This window comes from Lutra lutra, chromosome 7 (genome assembly GCF_902655055.1).
Source record: "Lutra lutra chromosome 7, mLutLut1.2, whole genome shotgun sequence".
Lineage (NCBI taxonomy): Eukaryota > Metazoa > Chordata > Mammalia > Carnivora > Mustelidae > Lutra > Lutra lutra.
This window is the reverse complement of record NC_062284.1, coordinates 61587531-61607037: the sequence shown is the minus strand read 5'-3', so window position 1 is coordinate 61607037 and position 19507 is coordinate 61587531. Positions and strand designations below refer to the sequence as shown.

Sequence of the window (19507 nt, the reverse complement as noted above, 5' to 3'; positions counted from 1 at the left end):
ACAAAGGCAAAAGGTATGTGAGTGGGAGGTAGATGTATGATAGGGTTGACTTCCAGAGTCAAGGACCAACATGAGACTTCAGCAGATCCTTGAAACAAGGGGAGGGATGGGAGCAGATAAAAGAACTTGGAAGAGCTCTTGCCCCAGTATCCCTGAAGGAGACCCTTGAAGATAAAAGCACAGACATGTACCTCCGACCTTAGATGTGTCCTGGAGGAGATATTGTTTCCCTAATCTAAAGACACAAGGGACTCAGTGCAGGAGGCAGAAGAGGATATAACCCTGGATAGGCCTCCCCTCCATCTCCCTAATGGAGAGCCCCAAATGTGCTTTTATCAGAAGAAGGGGAAAGGGATTCTTGGGGTCATTATGTCCGCATACCTGGATCTCACACACAGACTCAATCATCTCTTAACCTCAGAACTGGCTTGAATATATGAAATTTTTCCATATAGATTTTGCTTATGTACTCTGAAATAAAGCTAGCATACAATCAAATTATTTAATCTCAAATAACTATAAAACTTAAGAGTAATTATAAATACTTATAAATACGAATAATTACAAATTGCAGGTCTGGCACACCAAGTTTGTCTCTGCTTTAAAAAATACTTTCAAGGGGCCCCTCGGTGGTGCCGTCGTTGATCTTCCAACTCCTGGTTTCAGCTCAGGTCATGATCTCACGATAGTGGAATCCAGCCCCACAGTAAGCCACTCGTCGGGCTCAGAGCTCAGTGAGGAATCTGCTGAGGTTTCTCTCTCCCTCTCCCTGTGTCCCCCCCTGCTCACTCTTTCTCAAATGAAAAAAATCTTTAAAAATAATTTCTTTCCAAGAAAAGTTAGAAATAATGTAACCAATCATCCTAGTTTGCCCAGCATTCTGGTTTTAGCACTGAACGCCCCTTGTCCCAGGAAACCCCTCATGCCTTGGCCAACCGGGTCATCTGGCCACCCTAATTGAGCCTTTAGTTATTGTTTGCAGCAAACGGGAGCTCAGGGCTCCAAGCCACATACAACAGGGGCCTGGAACCCAGAGTCCTTCCCTCCGAGGATGTGCATCACCAGAAAGAGGACTGGCACCCCCTACTCCCTCCTACCACATGCCTAAAAAGGCATGTGCACAGAGGGAGGAGGGAGGTGTCACCTGCACTTGGCAGGAGATGGCTACTAGATGCAGGGCCCGCTCTGGACAGAGCTGGAAGACCCAGCTAGCAGCAGGAGGTGGCTCTACTGGAAGGCTTGGGGCAGGCAGGGAGAGGGCTCCCACCCTTCTCTGCTCCTCACAGATGCAAGGGCCCCTTCTGCTTGCTGTGCTTGGAACACACCCATCTTCAGGCTTGCCCAGACACAGCCTAGATTCTAGCGCCCCAACTCCAGAGTCAGCCCCAAGGCCCGCCCCCACCCACCCCACCGCCAGGAATGCCCTTTGGCCCCATACATCTTCCCAGCAGCTCCCCTCTGCTCTCCAGGCCCGGGGTCCTGAAGCCCACCTTCCACCAACCCGCCAGCACTTGTAAGGGGGTGGGGCAGAGGAGGGCAAGCCACCAGGTGGGAGAGGGCCTCCCAGAAGCCTTGAATACATGCAATTCTGTGCAATTCTGTGTCTGTCACCGGTGCCACTCACCACATCCTCAGAGCAAACCTTTAACTTAAACCCTGGTCATGACATCAACATCAACCAAACAGCACTAAAAAAATCCTCAGGATATTTTGCCTGAAGGAGCTACAAGGCTCACACAAACCCTGAGTCTGGCAGAGCAAGAGGGCTGAGGCTCATGGGGACAGCTGGAAATGGGACTTTAGGGTCGTGTTCTAGGATCCCCAGGGGCTGATCCAGTTCAGTACAACAGGAGTTTGTTCTCCAGCGAGGGCTCAGGGTCTCCCGGCCAATAAGAAAGAGCACATGTGTACGCCCCGCAAGTGCACACCCCTCCCTGCCCACCCCCCCACACATGCAGCTGGGAGAAAGAGTTGGTAAGAGGAGTCACCAGCCCTGGATCCTGCTGAGAACAGCCCCAAGGCTGTTTCACTCACCCCCAGTGCCCTCCTGATCAGGCCTCCCATCCCCCTCACCAAATGTCAACCTATTTTTAGTCACTTTTAGCTCTTCCCTCACCGTATCCTTGGCTGTTTCTCCTTTCTGGCATCAAACTCACCATTTTCACAGTGTGTGACTGTCCTATTTTATTCAGAAGGACCCTAAGAGTCCCTCATTCTGATTCTGAGCTGAGGCCCAAGCACGGTGAGGCCTCAGTGGGCCTCAGGGCAGGACAGACCCCTGAAGTTAGCAGCAGCCAAGGACTCCGAGGCTTCCCAGTTCTGTGGTCTTGCCATGGCTGCATCCCAGACTCACCTGAGATGAAGGTTCCCTGCTGGGATTCGGGACTCACCCTGTCCAGCCGCCCATTGTACAGAAGAAGAAAGTGAGGCCCAGAGAGAGGAAGCCATTTGTTTCATATCATCCTGCAGGGCTGGACCTGGAGCCCACGGCTCCTGGCTTTCAGCCCCAGCGCTCTGCCCAGCACCAGAGGACTTTCCTGAACACGAATGGACACTGACCTTGAAATCGATAAGGAGCCAATGCGTGCTTCAGCTCTGCTGGGCCTTGTCAAATTTGGTATGAAGGCATCTCCTGCTTATAGACCCTCGCAGGCTAGTACTGTGTGGTCTTCCTCTCCTCTGCTCTGAGATGTGGTGGGGAGCAGCTCTCAGAAAGGGACTGCAGACCCTTGGCTCAGGGGCTTGATCCAGAAGGAACCAGTGGGGGAATTATATTCCTCTGCTGGAACTTGGCTAGAGCCAAATTCAGGTAAAAGAGCACCAGGGGTGCCTGAGTGACTCAGTTGACTGAGCGTCTGCCTCTTGATTTCAGCTCAGGTTATGATCTCAGGGTCGTGAGATTGAGCCCTCCATCAGGCTCTGTGTTCAGCAGGGAGTCTGCTTGAGATTCTCTCTCTCCTTCTGCCTCTGAAATAGGTAAATAAAATCCTTAAAAAAAGAAAAAAGAGAAAAGAGAACCAGTGAATGGGATAGACTGGATACAGTTCTTAATGGCAACAGTACAAACTCCGCCCTGACACATTACCCCAGGGCTGAGCATGCTAGAAGACTCCCCACCAGATCCTCTCCCTATGGGGTTTGGGGGTCCCCCCAGTTTCCCTCACTGAGAAGCTGATGTCAAGAGACTTAGAAGAGTTTGGGGGATGCTTGGTCAGCCGGCTTTAGACCAAGAAGTGAGGGCCTCTTGTCACCCTTCTGTGGGAGAAGCCAGGAGCTCCCCCCACATCTGTCCTGTAGGTTCCCTCAGGCCCAGCGGGAGAGGCCTGTGGGATGGGAAGGGCAATGGGAAGGGTGAGGGGAGATATATGGTGCCTCTTCTTTATCCATTCATCTATGAATAGACCCTGAGGTTGATTCCATATCTTGACTATTGTCAATAACACTGCCCTGAACACAGGGGTGTATGTATTCCTTCTGACTGGTGTTTTCATTTTCTTTAGATAAATACTCAGTAGTGGTATTACTGGATCATACGGTAATTTTACTTTTAAGTTTTTGAGGAACCTCCTCCCTGTTTTCCCCAGTGGCTGCAGCAGTTTACATTCCCACCAACAATGTATGAGGGTTCCCTTCTCTCCACATCCTTGCCAACACTTGTTATCTCCTGTCTTTTTGGCAACAGCCCAACTGATAGGTATGAGGTGATCTTTCATTATGGTTTTGATCATCTTTTTTTTTAAACCCCTTGGTAAATCTTTGATCCTCAGGAGAGGATAATTCCCAGAGAGTCCCTCACTCGCAAGCAGTGTCTGTTCAGGATCCCTTTCTCCAGAATCAGAGCCTTGTGAGGAGCAAATGTTCTCTCCCAATGTAATGTCATCTGTTGGAGGTACCTGGTGCTACCTGGGCTCTGTGGCCAGTTGACTTTTGCCCGACGTGGCTTCTGTCTCTATCCAGGCCCTCCCACCCCTGTAAAGCAGCCATAGGGAAAGGCAATATCATGCCTATGTGGACTTAACTTCTACCTAACCACAGACAGACTGGACTATGCTCTGGCCTGGCAGGGTTGACTGAAGGCAAAATGAAGAAATGAATAGAATTTGCAACACCCCTCCCCACTGCTCCCCAAGCCCTACCACCACCACCACCATCTTCCCAGCAGCTTTCAGTCCTGCTCTGGAGTACCTCCCCTCCTCCACAGATAAGCAGATCTTTATCTTTCCCCAGTGGCAGCTAGAGAATCCTGGGCAGGGGCCTCTCATAGGCTTCCCCCGGGGGCCCACACTGGGCTGATAAAGAAGGACAGCCTGCCTTCCAGCACTAAAGACCGCACAGTGCTGCTGGTCGCTGTTCCACGGGGATGGGGGAGGAAGGGCTGCTATCTTTCTCAAACATTCTCCACTCAGAAACTTTCCCTGAGTTTTACACTGCCAACAAAAGACCATGATTCTTATACTTGATATCCAAGACTTTCTTTTGTCTCTTTTCTGAGCCTTCATACCTTTCCTCATGCTGGCTCACCTGACACAGATATCCCTTCCTGCTTTATTCATCAGGTCCCTACCCTTCCTTCCGAGGCAAGTGTGAGGTCTTCCTGTGCCAGGTGGCCTCTTCCAACATTCCCCGCCCTGGGTGGCCATGCTTTCTGAGTGGCATATTTTCACGCCTCTCCTCATACCTGACAGGAGCATCCTAAGACCACTTGTGTGACCTTTCCGACTCACCCAAATAGAAAGGAGCTCCTTGGGCAGGGATGATGTCTTGGTGTCTCTGGTATTACTGTGCCTCACACCTCTGTGGTGAAAGCATCACTGACTAACCGTCTGCCATGTGCTAACCGCTTTATCTCCTTCAGTCTCCATAACCGCCCCATGAGGTAGAAATCATTATGCTTTCCATTTCATGGAAACTCAAGTATATAGGGATAAATTCACCCAAGTTCATGCTGCTAATAGATAGCAGAAGCTGTGTTCAAATCCAGGTCTATGAAACTTTGAAGTCTAGACCAACTCTGTCGTATTCAGTCAGGTTTGAGACAATGGCAATGTCATCCTCACAGAAGGAACTGGTGACAAAGAGTAAACCGCAGTGTATGAAAGGCTCCAGGCAGTCTCGCTGCATGAGAGAGAGTCAGGAGCCGGAAAATAAAACCTATCTTCTAGTTGAAACCAGAGACCACAACTGTTAGGAGCAGGAACTTCATAGGATGGAGAAATGTTGAGCTGTGGACACAAGCGCTTTGAGGATGCAAAGTGCTCAGCTGGGCCTTATACATTGTGTTGTAAAGAGGAAGGACAGGGGACGCCGGGTTGGCACAGTTAGTTAGATACCTGCCTTTGGCTCAGGTCATGATCCCCGGGGTCCTGGGATTGAGTCCCGCATCGGGCTCCCTGATCAAAAGGGAGCCTGCTTCTCCCTCTCCCTCTGCCTGCTACTCCCCCTGCTTGTGCTCTCTCTCTCTGTGTCAAATAAATAAATATTTGAAAGAAAACAAAAAGAGGAAGAATGGAAAATACTTGTGAGCCAGATCTATTGACTGCACTAAGAATATTACCTACACTGGAATGAAGGTCCTTTCTTGTTCTGTTTATGCTTATTTTGTATCTCCCTTCATGAAATGGAGTCACGTCTAGCTTGTTGGCCAGAGATTCTGATACATCTCAACATATTAACACGTATCTCCTGATGGTGTGTGTTGTTAGAGCCAGACTGACTTGCCTCTCAAACCTGTCACTTACCATAGTGACCCTCAGCTAATTACTTATTACTCCATATTTCAATATAGTGAGATAACACTATCTATCTCGCAGGTAATATAAAATATGTAGCATAGTCTTTGTCGCTTTGTATACATTCAGTAAATGTTAGCGACTTGATTTGTATTGACACCTGTAATATTCCAGGTGTGTGAATGTGTCCTAACATTCAAAACATTTCCTCTACTAGTGGGGTTAGGTGTTTCCAGCTGATGAACAAGATAAGCAATATCTTTGCCCTATAAAAGGTTATAGTCTGATAGAAAGAGTCAAAAAGAATCAATGAAAAAGATAATCCAAGATACGATACATTAAATCAGATCAAATAAGCAGAGTGACCCAGAAGCAAGTTGGTGGGCCAGAGGCATACATGTTCTGGAGAGTGGTCAGGCAAGAGTTGCTGGAGAAAAGGACATTTGAGCAGATCCGTGACCATGAGAAAGAACAGCAACAATTAGAGTCAGGGTGAAGGATATCAGGCTAGGGGGGCGCCTGGGTGGCTCAGTGGGTTAAAGCCTCTGCCTTTGGCTCAGGTAATGATCCCAGGGTCCTGGGATTGAGCCCCGCATCAGGCGCTCTGCTCAGCGGGGAGCCTGCTTCCACCTCTCTCTCTCTCTACCTATCTCTCCGCCTACTGTGATCTCTGTCTGTCAAATAAATAAATAAAATCTTAAAAAAAAAAAAAAAAAGGATATCAGGCTAGGGAACGGCAAGTGCAGAACCCCTGATGTAGGAAAGAGCTTGCCATGTTCCAGGCATGGAGGGCCGGTGTAGCTGGTGATGGGGGGAGTAGAACAGATGTAAGTAGCCAGACTACCCTGGACCTTTCAGGGCCATGGCAAGACGTGAGAGTAGCCAGGTGCTGGGAGGACACAGAATGTAGCTGATGTTTTTAGGAGATCACTTGTGCCTTCAGCAGAGAATAGCTTGTAGGAAGGCAAAAGTGGAAGCAGGGAGACCAGTCAGGCTAACTCAATCGTTGAGATGAGAGGAGGTGGTGACTGGCACTAGACCAGTGGCCGTGAAGCTGGGGAAAACTGGAGGGAAAAAGTCTCCTCTTTGTGCAGAGGACCGAAGACATGGAGCACATCTTCTTCGGTCCCATGAGCTCCATGCTTGCTCCTATGATTGGTTATTTCCCTGTACCCACATATCCTTCCCCATTCTCTCGTCGGGAAAGGCAACCACGACTCAGCCTTCTCCGTGTTTTCCGACTGAATAGCTGCAGTGAAATCTCATTGGTGTTTCAATGTGCCCTTCCCTGAATGTAGATGATTTTAAGCATCTCCTCAAATGCCTGTTAGCTTTTTGGGTTTCCCTCCAAGATAAACTGTGGGTTCCAATCTCTGGTCCGTTTTTGCGCTGGTGCAGCCATCTTTTTACTTGTGGATTACATAAAAATTCTTTGTGTATGCCAGATGTCAATCTTTTGGTGATTTGCGGATGCATTATAAATATCTTTCGTCATTCTCTCTTCCATCTATCAACTTTTTTGGGTGTGATCTTAGTTGACAGAAATCCTTAATCCTTATGTAACGACATTTAGAAATGTTTTTGCCCTAAGGTTCATGGTTTCAAAGTGCTGTTTAAGAAATCCTTCTCATCCCCAGATCACAGGTAAGAGTCTCCTACATTGTCTTCTATGAACTTCGTCGTTTTCCGTGTCAGGTGTTGATCCCATTTACAGCCCTTTTATTTAGTATAGAACTAAGTGGAGATGCTGTTTAATTTGTTCTATTTAGTGAGCCACTCATGTCCACGTCATCTGTTAAATAGCTGTTCTTTCCCTATTGACTTGTGGTGCCAACTTTATCATTGATGAAGTTCCCTTAACAAGGTGTATCTCCCATCCCTCTATTTCATCCCATTGGTCCGGTTCTTACACCAACAACATACTGCTTGTCTAAGTATGCCTTTGTAGTTTACTCAGAATCTGGTAGGTCAAGACTCTCCTTTTTACCAGTATTATTATTATTTTTTTTAGATTTTTGTTTATTTATTTGACAGAGAGAGATCAGAAGGAGGCAGAGAGGCAGGCAGAGAGAGGCGGGGAAGCAGGCTCCCTGCTGAGTAGGAAGCCCGAATGTGGGGCTTGATCTCAGGACCCTGAGATCATGACCTGAGCCAAAGGCAGAGGCTTTAACCCACTGAGGCACCCAGGCGCCCCACCAGTATTTTTTTAAGGGTGAGTTTGTTACCCATGGATATTTATCAAGAGGAAGAAATTTGGGATATATTTTGCAGATAACAGTGTCCTTGTAGCATCCTTTTGCTTTCCCGAAATTTTATATGTTTCTCTATATTCAAATCTGGTGATATATCCTTATTGGCTTCTAGGTTTTGTACCTGATTTAGGAAGATTCTCTCCATCCCAGTATTATATAAATATTCTCCAATATCTTATTTTAAATCTTCTGTAGTTTTATTTTAATGGTTAGATATTTAATCTGTCTGGAATTTGTTTCTGTGTAATTATGAAGTTGGAATCGAAGTATTTTATTCCAGTGGCAAGCTAGCTTTTCCAATAACGAATAGCCCATCCCTTCACCCCTATTTGAAAGACTTCCTTTATCATATTCTAAAATTCCATATATATGCATAGGGCTGTTTGGGGGCTTTACTTGATTTAAGAAAAGTGCTGGAATCCAAAATTTGTTGGCAAAGGATGGGTAAGCATTGGATACATTTGAGCAGGAGAATGGCTGTTCAAAGGGGTGTTTCCAAAGCTCCCTGGCCAGCCAGGTGTGTGGGGGATGAATCCCTGAGAGAATGAGGAGGCTGAGAGACAGATGTCATGGACAGGATAGGAAGGGAGGGACAGGCACCAGAAGCCTCTTGAAAGAGGAAAGGTGAGGAATTCATCCTTGCAGACTTCTTGGGCTTCTCCGGGGAGGGATGTCAGCTGAACCATTGGACAAATGCTTTTCAGTGCTGGCTTCCCCAAGGTCAAGGGCTGCTGGCGAGAGGAAGGTCCTGGTTGCAGTAGTCAATTGGAGTCACTTAAGAAGGCCCTGGACATTGCCACAGGCAGAGGCCTCCCAGGATGCAGGGTTTCTGGGGGAGATCTCAGGCTCCCTGTGCATCCAGGAGGAGAGGAGCTGGGTGGGAAGGAACTCAGTGCCTTCTGCTCTGTAGCAGCAGCTTTAGAATTTCCCCATGAAGTGACTCTGGGACAAGATGAGAAAGGGGACCTGGCTTGGAGCATCAGCTGTGTACCAAGAACACTGTTTAAGCTTCAAATGTGTGTTCATTTGGAGATGTATTAGGTGCGAAGGGGAGGCTGATGCATTCCTTATTTGGTCACATGGACTGGCACTCCATACTTTCCCAGCACACTTCGCGCCATCCCCACGGAGGCCCCTCTCCCCTTCCGCCCTGCTTAAAGTCCACGCTGTACCCTTTACCCTTGAGTTCAGCTCTCTCTTCTCCTCTCACTAGATTGTAAATCCTTGGTGGTTTCCTTCCAGATCCTGCCCTGAGCAGACAGCACAGAGCGGGGCACACAGTGGGCAGTAAGGCTGTGTTTGCTTCTGGAATGTTCCCTCGGTTCACCACTGCACCAGCTCCAACCTGGGTAAGAAGCCATGCAAGGAGTGGGAGGAAGGAACTCCAAATCACCTCCTCTTAGCCTCCTACTCAATTTGATTTCATTCAGCTGAAATGAGACCCTGCTCTTGAAGCATTTTGGACCATGAGGAAATAAAGGGGTTGGAGACCTAGATTTTTCCATGTGTTACCTTGGATGGATGGAGCGGGCTGTGGCTGGGCTTCTTCGGTGAGGAGAGGATCATGTACCAGGCTTTGGGAAATTCCCTGGAGTTGGGGGCTTGCCCTGGGCTTATTTGATAGGCAAAAGGCAACAGAGTGGAGGGAAGGGACAAGCAAGAAGGATCCCCAGTGAGGAGGTTCCCCAGAACTCAGCATATCCCTCACACCTTACTTTCAGGACACTGTAGTGCTGTGGGCTGGGTTGCCCACAACACCAGTCAGCATTGCTTTCTTAAAGTTCAGCTCTGATCATGTCACTCTCCTGCTCAAAAACCACCGATGGCTCTTCACTGCCTTGGGAGTAAGTTCAAATTTAAAGCTTGACCTCTGAGGGTCACAACTATTGGGCCCTAATATATCTTTCTGGATTTGTTCTTTCACAAAGCCTCCCTCCTCTCTGCCCAACTTCCACATTGCCTGTGTCTCACAGTCCACCCCCCCACATCTCCTTCCACACCTTACTCCAGACTACTTGCATAGCTGAGCAGACCCTGCTTTCTGGCCTATTTTTGCACATGCTGTTCCCTTCCTCCTAGCATACTTTTCCCACCTATCATTAGCTTTTGAAATCCTAGCCATCTTCTAAGACCCAAATCAGGTGCCACCTCCTGCATGAAGCCTTCCCAGATCTGCTTTTTTACTTCCAGCCAACATCTGCCTTCTATTTTCTGGGCTCCCTAGCCAGTTATTAGCTATGTGAACCACAGGTTTATAAACGTGAATTTGTATTCCTCCTTCTAAGATGCCCCCTGTTACCTTGGGAGACTTGGACCTCTGAGCGGTTGGATGCATTTGCCCCCCCCCGCCCCGCCGGACTATCAGCAACTTCAAGCCTAGACTTTCCTCTCTTAGCAGCATGTATACAGTTGGTGCTCACTAAGTGTGAACTAAATTGAATTTGGTGGATTCCACTGAGGAGTGTGGGTGCTGAGTCTGTGTCCTTGGCTGAGGGGTAGATGGCAGGGAAGGGGAAGGATGCAAGCTGAGAGGGGTCCACGCGGAGGCCCCATCTGCCTTCTGGAGGTCCTGAACAGCAGAGGGGGGCGGGTGGGGCGGAGCGGGGCACCTCTGGCGGGCACAGAAAGGCGTCTCACAGATACCACCAACCAGGTTCCATCCCTGCATTTGGGCCTAGTCAGCCCTGTGTTCAGATCTCACCCTCAATTTCACAAAATCACTTTAATATGTGGGCCAGAAAAGCCGGTTGTAGGGCCTCGGGCGATGGCTCAGGCAGGAAACTCCCAATGTACCCAGCCGGGCAGCCAAGCCGGCGAAGTCACCCCACCAGGCCCCTGAGTGAGGCAGCCATCAGGCCAGAGATAGGAATCAGATGGGTGGAATGGGAGCATCCTCTAAGCTATCCTGAGATAGGCAGAGGCTGGGCACACCCTCTCTCCACCTGGCCTCCCAGGAGGGAGAGCTGGGGACACTTGCACTTGACCCTTTCCTCACCAAGGATTCGGGCAATTATTTTTTTCTTCTCCCTCTAACTTTGGGAACCCTGACCATCATGCCTGCCTCCCACGTGGTCCCTGCCCACAGCTCCTGGGTGCCAAGGTGTGGGACTATGTGGAGTTAGGAGGGACGGTACTATTCTCCATACCTCTCCCTAGATGCCCAGAAGGGCATGACTTTGATAAGCTGAAGAGAGATGACTTATCCCAAATCATGGCTGGGCTAGTCTAAGGTTGTGAGGGTCCAGCATGCCCTTCTTGCCACCCGTTCCCTTGGACCACCAGGTGGTTCTGAGTTTCTGGGGGCAGCAGCCTGCTGACCTCAAGGGTTGGAGCCCCCTGCTGCTTCCTGCCTTTCCAAGATCTGAAGGCCTCAGGGTCCCTTGATACCAAGAGGTCGAGGCCCCCCACCACCTCCATCTGCCTACCCACCATAACCCCTCCCCATGCAATCCCAGCAGAGAGGTATCCAGAGGGTGGAGCTCTGAGTCAGAATATAAATTCCCAATCTTGCCACCCAGCTGGAGAGCCGCCACGATGCTGCACAGACAGATGCCCGCCTGGCTCTCGCACTACCTACCAGACCTATGCCAAGCGGAAGATGGCAAGCCTTCAGCCCCCCGGGCCTCAGAGGTGAGGGAGCCGCACTGGGTAGGTGGGGCAGGAAGCTGAGCGCAGGAGGCAGGCACCGGGAGGGCTGTGAGTACTGCAGACTCCAGAGACACGGAGCATCTGGGCTTGGGCCGCCCTGACCTGGCACCTGGGGATGTGGTCTGGCCCGGATGGGGCTCCTGGGTCGATGGTCCAGCTAAGGGTGCCCACAGATTCGACCAGGTGCGATGGTGTGGCTCAGGGCCTTCTGGGGCCAGGCCAGCACCCAGGTAGATGGTGCTCAGTACTGCCAGGGGTGGATCCATCCTAGCCCATCCTAGCGGTGAGCCAGTGTTGACTTCGTGGACATTCTAAGCTTCCATGCTGTGTGAGTGTGTGGTGTGGTGTCTCAGAAGGATCAGTGGCATTGCCAACCTGCCACATGGGCTGAGAAGCCCAGCTGGATCTGTGGTCAAGACTCCTGGGTCTGTCAGACTCCCCTTAGCCCCCTAGGGAGATCCTGGGTTCAAGGGTCAGGTTGCCAGGGCTCCAGACCAGCTCTGCCTCTGCTTTCCCATTTACCTCAAGCTTCCAGTTTGCCATTGGCACGACACGGCCAGGCCTGGCAGCAGCATCTTCTTCCTTGTTCTCCTCTTCAGGCCCCTCCCCCAGCCCACACTGAATCAATGAGATGAGTGAGACCCCAAAAATGTCTTGCCCTTTGGGGGTAGAAGGTAGATACCCTGCTCAGCCTCCCAGGAGCCCAAGGAGGGGAGCTCCAAGCTTCATGGTGCCTGGTGCTCTGCTATCCTGGCCAGGATAGGTGTCACCTTCTGGGGTGTCCCCACATTTCCCCACAGCTCTCAGGGGGCTGGAGAGCCTCTGGTCAGCACTTGTTCCTGCCTCCCTAGTCTGGTGGAGCCTCCGAACCTGGGCTGGGTGAGGGGAGAGCTTCCACAGAAGGGACAGAGCACCTTGAAGGGCGGTGTGGAGCAGCTAAGAAGTGTGCCTGTCCCTCTCAGGTCCCCAAGGCTCCATGACTCAGAGCTGGACTTCTTGCCCTGACCCCTCACCTCCCCTGTGTGATAAAAAAAGAAAACAGCCATGTTAGCTCCTCCTGGTCTGGGATGGTGCTCACACTAGCTGGGTCATGTCCTGAGGTCCCATGAAGTCCCCATCCCAATGGTGTCCTTTTAGGGAGGGCCCACACGTCCTGGAAGCCACCGCCGGGCTGTTGGGAGCTCTGACACAGGTGTTGCAAGGAACCGGTGGGATGGATACACCCAGCTCCCCGGGGGGAGGAGGAGGTGGCCTCACCGGCCAGGCCTGCCCCAGAAGCCTTGGTGAGGGAGTTCCCACAGGCGCCCTCGGAGCCGTCTGCCCTCTCCTGCACCCCAGACCTTGTGGGCTGGTTTGGTTAGGGTTGCCTGGCCCCGGGAGATGGGTATCACACCCACCACTTCTGAAACCCCACGTGTCAGACCCCCTCCCCCTCTCCCCACTCCTGATGTGAGAGCCCGTTGGTGACAATTCTTCTGACCAATTTGTGGTGACAGCCAAACCTGGGGTGCAGGGAGAGCCCTGAATTGGCCGCTGAGGGCTTACAACTGCCTCTGCTATTAAGCAGTCCAGGGCATGACCAGGAGCAAGCTTTTAGCGGGTTTGGTTAATTCTCCGTGAGAGCCAGCCCCCAGGCGGATGGAACGCACGCTGCCCTGCGGTCAGGGAGATCTGCGCCCCAAGTCCTGGCCCTGCAGCTTCGGCGCTGGGTGCAGGCGTGAGAAGCAGTCTCTCTAGACCCAGACTTCTCCACAAAGTAGGGGGTAAGAGCACCTTCCTCGGAGCGTGGCTGGGGTGCTACATGAGAACAAATGCGGTGCCCCCTGGGGCGGGCTCAGGGCCCGGCGCGCTGGAGGAGGACAGAGAGTTGTGCTCCGCGACCCGCACCAAGGTCCTATCTACGAAGTTGGGGGTGGGCGGGGTGGGGTGGGGGGCGTCTGTTGAATTGCCTAATAGCCAGTCCTGAGAGTCAAAGAGTCTCATCTTGTCCAAAAGAGCTGGCAAGATCCCCCTCTTCTGAGTAGGTCTCAAGGGGAAGTAGGGTCCTGCAAGCTCCGCCCCAGGAATCAAGGTCAGGGAGGAGGGCGGAGCCAGAGCCGCCTGAACAGTAGAGCCCTTTCTCCCACATGGCTTCCACGAAACCGCTCAGGCCCACCTTCCCTGCACAGCTGTACTTACTGGTTATTAATGCGCTGAATACATTTCTTTACTGTTTGCCCAACAGTTCCTGCCTTGAACTCCAGCTCCCCTGGGTGCTCCCTGATCCTTACCCAGGACCCTGCAAGGCCCCCATCAATGTCCATCCCAGCTCGCGGCCACAGCCCAGCTGGCATGGTGCCCAGCCATGGCTGCTGTTCAGTAATTTTATTTTCAGTCTGATAACCAGCCAAGGCATCCCGTCCTAGGGTCAGGCTTGTTCAAGTCCTTAAAGTGTTTATCCTTACCACACTGTAAGCTACCCTGGAAACTTGGGATCTGTAATGTCCCCGGTTTCTGGTTCCCATCTGCACAGCCACAGACACTGGTACTTTGTTCCACTGGATCTTTCTACCATGTTTCAGTTACCTCTGGGGCCATGAAGTTTTGCTTCTCTCCAGCACTCCTTCCGTTGAGCTGGTTATAGCAAGAGCAAAACAGGTACATTCATTTTTATCCAAGACGGTCATTTTTCACAGACCTGGGTGTCGCACTCATCTGGGCCCAAGACTCAAGTCCCATGTTCCCACCTCTTTCCTCCCAGCATGACCGCTCTAGGCTCTCTCTCGACACCCCTGCCAGGTTCTGCCTCCCTGCTGGCGAAATGTCAGAGTCCTTTGAGGAGTGCTTTGGAACTGGTCTCTCCTGCAGATTCCTGAGCTAGAAGCTGTGATTTGAGACTCCAGATAGACCACAGAGGAGCCTTCTCCTTCAAGAACTCTTAGGCTCTTGTGTGTGCTGGCTCTTTAAAAAAGAGCGAGATGGTGGAATATAGTGGCAGAAATATAGCTCGTGAAAGCATTGCAAGTAGAAGGACTATTAGAGTTTGGGGGTTATTTTAGAGTCTTGGGGGAATTCCCAGTGAAAAGAAGAATCTATCAGGGAAATAGTTTCTAAGAGGAAAAGATGAAGGAGGAGGGGGTGGGAGACAAGTGGCACCTGTCTTTGTGTTTAATGTTAATGCTCGGTTCCAAGTAAGGGGATACCATGGTCGTGGTTACACGCTCAGGCTGAAGAATTAAAATTGAATTCAGACTAGGGCTCCTCCGATTCTAGCTGAGGGCCCAACATCCAAGGACTCAGACTCAGATTCGCCATCTGTAAAGTGAGGCTAATAATAACTGCTCCGTGGGGGTGTTGTGAGGACTGAGCAAGATGGAATGTAGAGATTACACACACCACACTTAGCACATGGTGGACACTTGACAGGTTGCCACTGAGGGGGTTGGCGCTGCTGAGGTAGAGTGGGAAGAGGTGGGCAGCCTCCCTGGAGGGTGTCAGTCTTCGATGGCAGCAGAGGACTTTTCCTGGAAGGCAGGGGGCACCTGGAATGAGGTCCTACGGGAAGCCGTGAGTGCTCATGCCCTTCCAGAGAAGACACATGGGACGGCGGAGGGGGGGTGTGTGCAGTCCAGCCCCTCTGGGAGGCAGGAGAAGCCCTTCAATGCTATGAAATGTCCCTGAGGACCGACCCTGGCCCGGGCTGAGGCCTTCGGCGGTCCATTTGAACTCTTGTTGCCCTCTGAGAAAGTAGGCCAGTGGGAACAGGCTTTGCCACAGACGCTCTCACAGGTGAAACCCGACTCTCTCTTCCTCACCAGATCAGACCAGGACACCCACTCCGCTGGAAGGGGGAGTGAGAAATGAGGAGCCCACCCTGCTTAGAATGGGCCTGACCAAAGACCCAGCCCTATTTCCAGCCCCGGGGGATGGGGGCCGGGGAGCGGGGGAGAAGCCGTGTGCGTGGCCTTTGGCCGAGTCACTCAGCTCCAAAGAGATTCCTGTGAGATCGAATTACTCTGAAGACAGCCTCACACCCTCACCTTCGTGAGGTTGGCTATTTCAGAGCCAGCCTCACACGAAGGGATTCAGACCTATATATAACTATAAACTATAAAGACTATTTATAACTATCAGTTTGGCTTCTGCTCTGATTCTGAGGCAGCTAATGGGGATTGAGGAGGAAGAGGCTCTAATTCTATCTCAGGGTCTGTGGAGCAGCCCCCTGGGTATTGTTCTGTTGTTGCTGCTTAGAATGGAGCTCTGGAAGAGGCTGGAAGGACAGACATCAAAATGGTGACAGTTCTCATGACAAGAAAAAAGCTCATTGTCACCCTGTATGGTGATGGGTGTTAACTCCTTGTGGTAATCTTACTGCAGTATCTATGTATATCAAATCATTACATTGTACACTTAAAATGATTACAATGTCATGTCAATTATATATCAATTTAAAAAGATAGCAAAACCTTTGTTATAAAGGTCTTATGAAGATTTAAAAATGTAAGAAAAGTGTCTGGCAAATAGTAAGTGTTCAGTAGATGCTAACTATAGGTCTTATAGTATTATTACCTTTGACGACACCCAAAGCACATAAATGATCTGTGTACAGTCTTAGTTGAAAATCAGAATAATTATAACATTTATTTTTTTTAAAGATTTTATTTATTTGAGAGAAAGAGAGCAAGAGAGAGAGAAAGAGAGAGAGAGTGCACGTACAAGCAGAGGGGAGGGATAGAGGGAGAGGGAAAAGCAGACTCCCTGCTGAGCAGGGAGCCTGATATGGGGCTTAATCCCAAGACTCTGGGATCATGACCCAAGCCAAAGGCAGACACTTAACAACTGAGTCACCCAGGTGCCCCTAATTATAACCTTCAAAAAAACCCCAAAAAACAAGAGAGTGATTACAGTGATCGTCTCTGAATGGTGGGATGCTGGAGACTTTTCTTTTTCTTCATACTTTTATGTTTTTCCCAAAACCCCAATGATATTTTAAATAGAGAATTGCATCCTCCTAAAAAGGCATGATGAGATTTTGATAGCATAGCGTGAACTGTGTGGAGTGTAAAAGGTTCTAGTTCAAAGGCCTCTGTAAATATGGTCATTTGGTCAGTGGGAGGGGTCCCAGGGCATCTGCCATGGGCGCAGGCTAGGAGTGAATGGTAAACAGACTCCTCTATGCCTGGGTAAAACTCTCAGGGGAGGGTCTTCAAATCCTGTGATTCAACCAGGAAAAGCATGAACAGAACAGGCCTGAAGCGGTCTCCTTCCAAGATGTGCTGGCTCATAGTGGGGGGAGGAGAAAGCCTCTCACCTCAGTGGCCTTGGGGGCCAGTGATATCCTCTGGAGCCCAGAAATGCACATTGTCAGGAGAGGCTTCTTGAGTCTGAGCAGTGGGAGCCTGTGGGTGGCTTGAGCTGCTCTCTCTGTCAGCGTTGTCACCTGAAGACTGAGCCCGCTATCCTCTCCATCCACAGGGCGGGCTGTCTCCATGCCACATGCTGACCGTGAAGGTCATCCGGATGAGAAATGTCCGACAGGCTGATAGGGGTGAGTATCCTGCCCTGTCTTGCCTCCTCTGCTTGTGGGACCTGGCTGGAGACACATCGGAGGTGTGCAAGGTGTGGGGGTGTGGGGGTGTGGGTGTGGGTGGGTGTGGGTGTGTCTGCTATACTCGGGTTGTATTTCAGACTTTGGGGGTTATATCATTTTTCCAGGTCTCTCCTCTCACCTATAACCTTGGCACGATCAGCCCCTACAGTCTGCCTGGGTCTGAGAGCCCCGTTCACCTTACTCTCTCCTTCCCACTCCCCTAGCACCCATTTCCAGGGGCAGCAGCTTCTCCTACACTGGGTACTCCTTGCTTCTGAATGAGTTGGTGGGCCAGTAGAGGTGAAGGAGAGGGAGAGGCCCATCTGTCAGCCTAGTCCTAGGGCTCCTTCTTGGTGTATGGCTCCTACACTGGGTTCTGGAGTTCATGGCAGAAGCTGCACAGCACCAGCTTGGCAGTGTAGCCCCATGGACGATGCAGTTTGACTCACCAGGGCTGGTTGTGCAGTGTTTTCTCGCAGACGTAACTTTACCTTCGTCCCAGCCCCCACTGCTTCCCAGGTTATGGGGGTCCCGGGAAGTCTCTGGCTTCAGTGAGAAATGAAGGCATCTGGGCGGTCAGGATGCTCTTCTCATGCTTATCTTTGGGAATTCAAGAAATCAGGAGAACCCAGATCCCCTCCCTATGCCACCCTCAAGTTGCCCCATCCAGAGAGAAGCTTGGCCCTCAAGGAGGAGAAAGCTCTGTGTCAAGGCCCCATGGCTGGGGGCGTGTCCCCCCTCACTGGTGACCACACAGGAATGGCCCAAGGGCCACCAGGGCTCCCCAGAGCTCATGATATTCGTACTGCCCTCACCCTGAGATTTAGGCTAGAGAGGTCCTGGGCTGGTGGGGGGGGTGGTGGGCAGAGAAGGCAGAGAGCTATGATACCAAGTGTACATTTTTTTAATATTTTATTTTTATTTATTTATTTATTTGAGAGAAAGAGAGCACATGAGAAGGGAGAAGGTCAGAGGGAGAGGCAGACTCCCCACAGAGCTGGGAGCCCAACGCAGGACTCGATCCCTGGACTCCGGGATCACGACCTGAGCCAAAGGCAGTGGCTTAACCAACTGAGCCACCCAGGCGCCCCCCCCGCCAAGTGTACATTTTAACAAGGGAGACATTGATACCCAAAGCAATTATAGGCCAGTAACAGGAGATGGCATTCTAATCTTGTCAATATAGAATTTAGAACTGGGGGCGCCTGCGTGGCTCAGTCAGTGAAAAACCGTTAAGCCTCTGACTCCTGCTTTGGGCTCAGGTCATGCTCCCCTGGTTGTGAGAGCCAAGCCTCATCAGGGTCAGGGTCTCAGGGTCAGGGTTCAGCTATGCGCTCAGCAGGGAGTCTGCTGGAGATTCTTTCCCTCCCTTTGCCTCCCTCTCTGTTCCACCTCCTGCTCATGCTTTCTCTCTCTCTCTCAAATAAATAAATAAATAGATAAATAAATGAAATTAAAAAAAAAAAAAAAAGGACTGGAGGAGGACACCAAAAGCCAGGAGTAGCTAAGGAAGGCCACTCTGACGGCCTGGGATCTGAGAGGAGCATAGTGTGAGCGTCCGCAGGTCCTGGGAGCCTGATGTGGGGAAGAGGCCATCTTGAGGGAGGGAGAGAAGTCGCTGGGCATCTGGGAGCACCTGCAGGGGGCAGCTTGCTCCTCTGAACGACCTGAGGGTAGTGCTGATGCCCACTGGGTGGGTGAGGGCTGATAATTGCCTAAAGGTGGAAGTAGTGTTTGATCCCAGGTCTGGTCCTTGGGGGGCGTGGTGGGGGGGATGACAGGACAAGCAGGAAACGGAGGCTGGGGCCAGGCAGAGGAGGAACAGAGATCCAAGGGACAGGGCAGCTGGGCTCCTGACGGGTTCCTGAGGAAGGGATTGTGTGATTTCCTGAGGAGAGCAGCAGACTGTGCTGGAGCACAGGTGGGGAGAGGCTGACGAACTTGGTGAGATGCTGTTGCCACAGTGCAGGCATGAGTGTGTAGGGCAGAGGAGGGAGGGCCCTGGGGCTGAGGGAAAACCAAGGGGTGGGGAAGGACTCCAGCTGGGCCCCCTGGAGGACAAGTGTCCAGAGCCCATGCTGGCCAGTGTCCAGTTTGGGCCTGGCTTTGCTAGGGACTTCTCGGGTTTCTCGGGGCCTCCCAGGCCACCGGTGAGTGATCTGAGGAGAAGTGTTCCCCGGGCAGGGCCTGGCCACCTCTTCTGCCTTCCTTGCCCACGCCATGGTGGGTTACTCGGACATTTAACTCACCCCTGGGCAACACTCATCCACTCCCTGCGCCCCCAGGATACCCACAGCTTGCACACGCCC

General features: G+C 51.2%; 1 protein-coding gene across 11 annotated transcripts in view; it reads left to right on the top strand.

Annotated features, from left to right (window-relative positions):
* Window positions 1-19507, top strand: part of PLA2G4E (phospholipase A2 group IVE) — a 60771-nt gene that overhangs the window by 14119 nt on the left and 27145 nt on the right. For 2 of the 11 annotated variants that reach the window (XM_047737852.1, XM_047737847.1), the window contains exons 1-2: window positions 48-187; window positions 17084-17156. In XM_047737852.1, coding sequence (XP_047593808.1) covers window positions 17136-17156 — 21 coding nt within the window. In that variant the 5' untranslated portion in view covers window positions 48-187; window positions 17084-17135. Of the gene's footprint in view, window positions 1-47; window positions 188-9223; window positions 9331-11499; window positions 11612-15077; window positions 15176-17083; window positions 17157-19507 lie in introns of those variants that run through there. The other 9 variants (XM_047737848.1, XM_047737846.1, XM_047737843.1 and 6 more) reach the window with 8 other exon arrangements.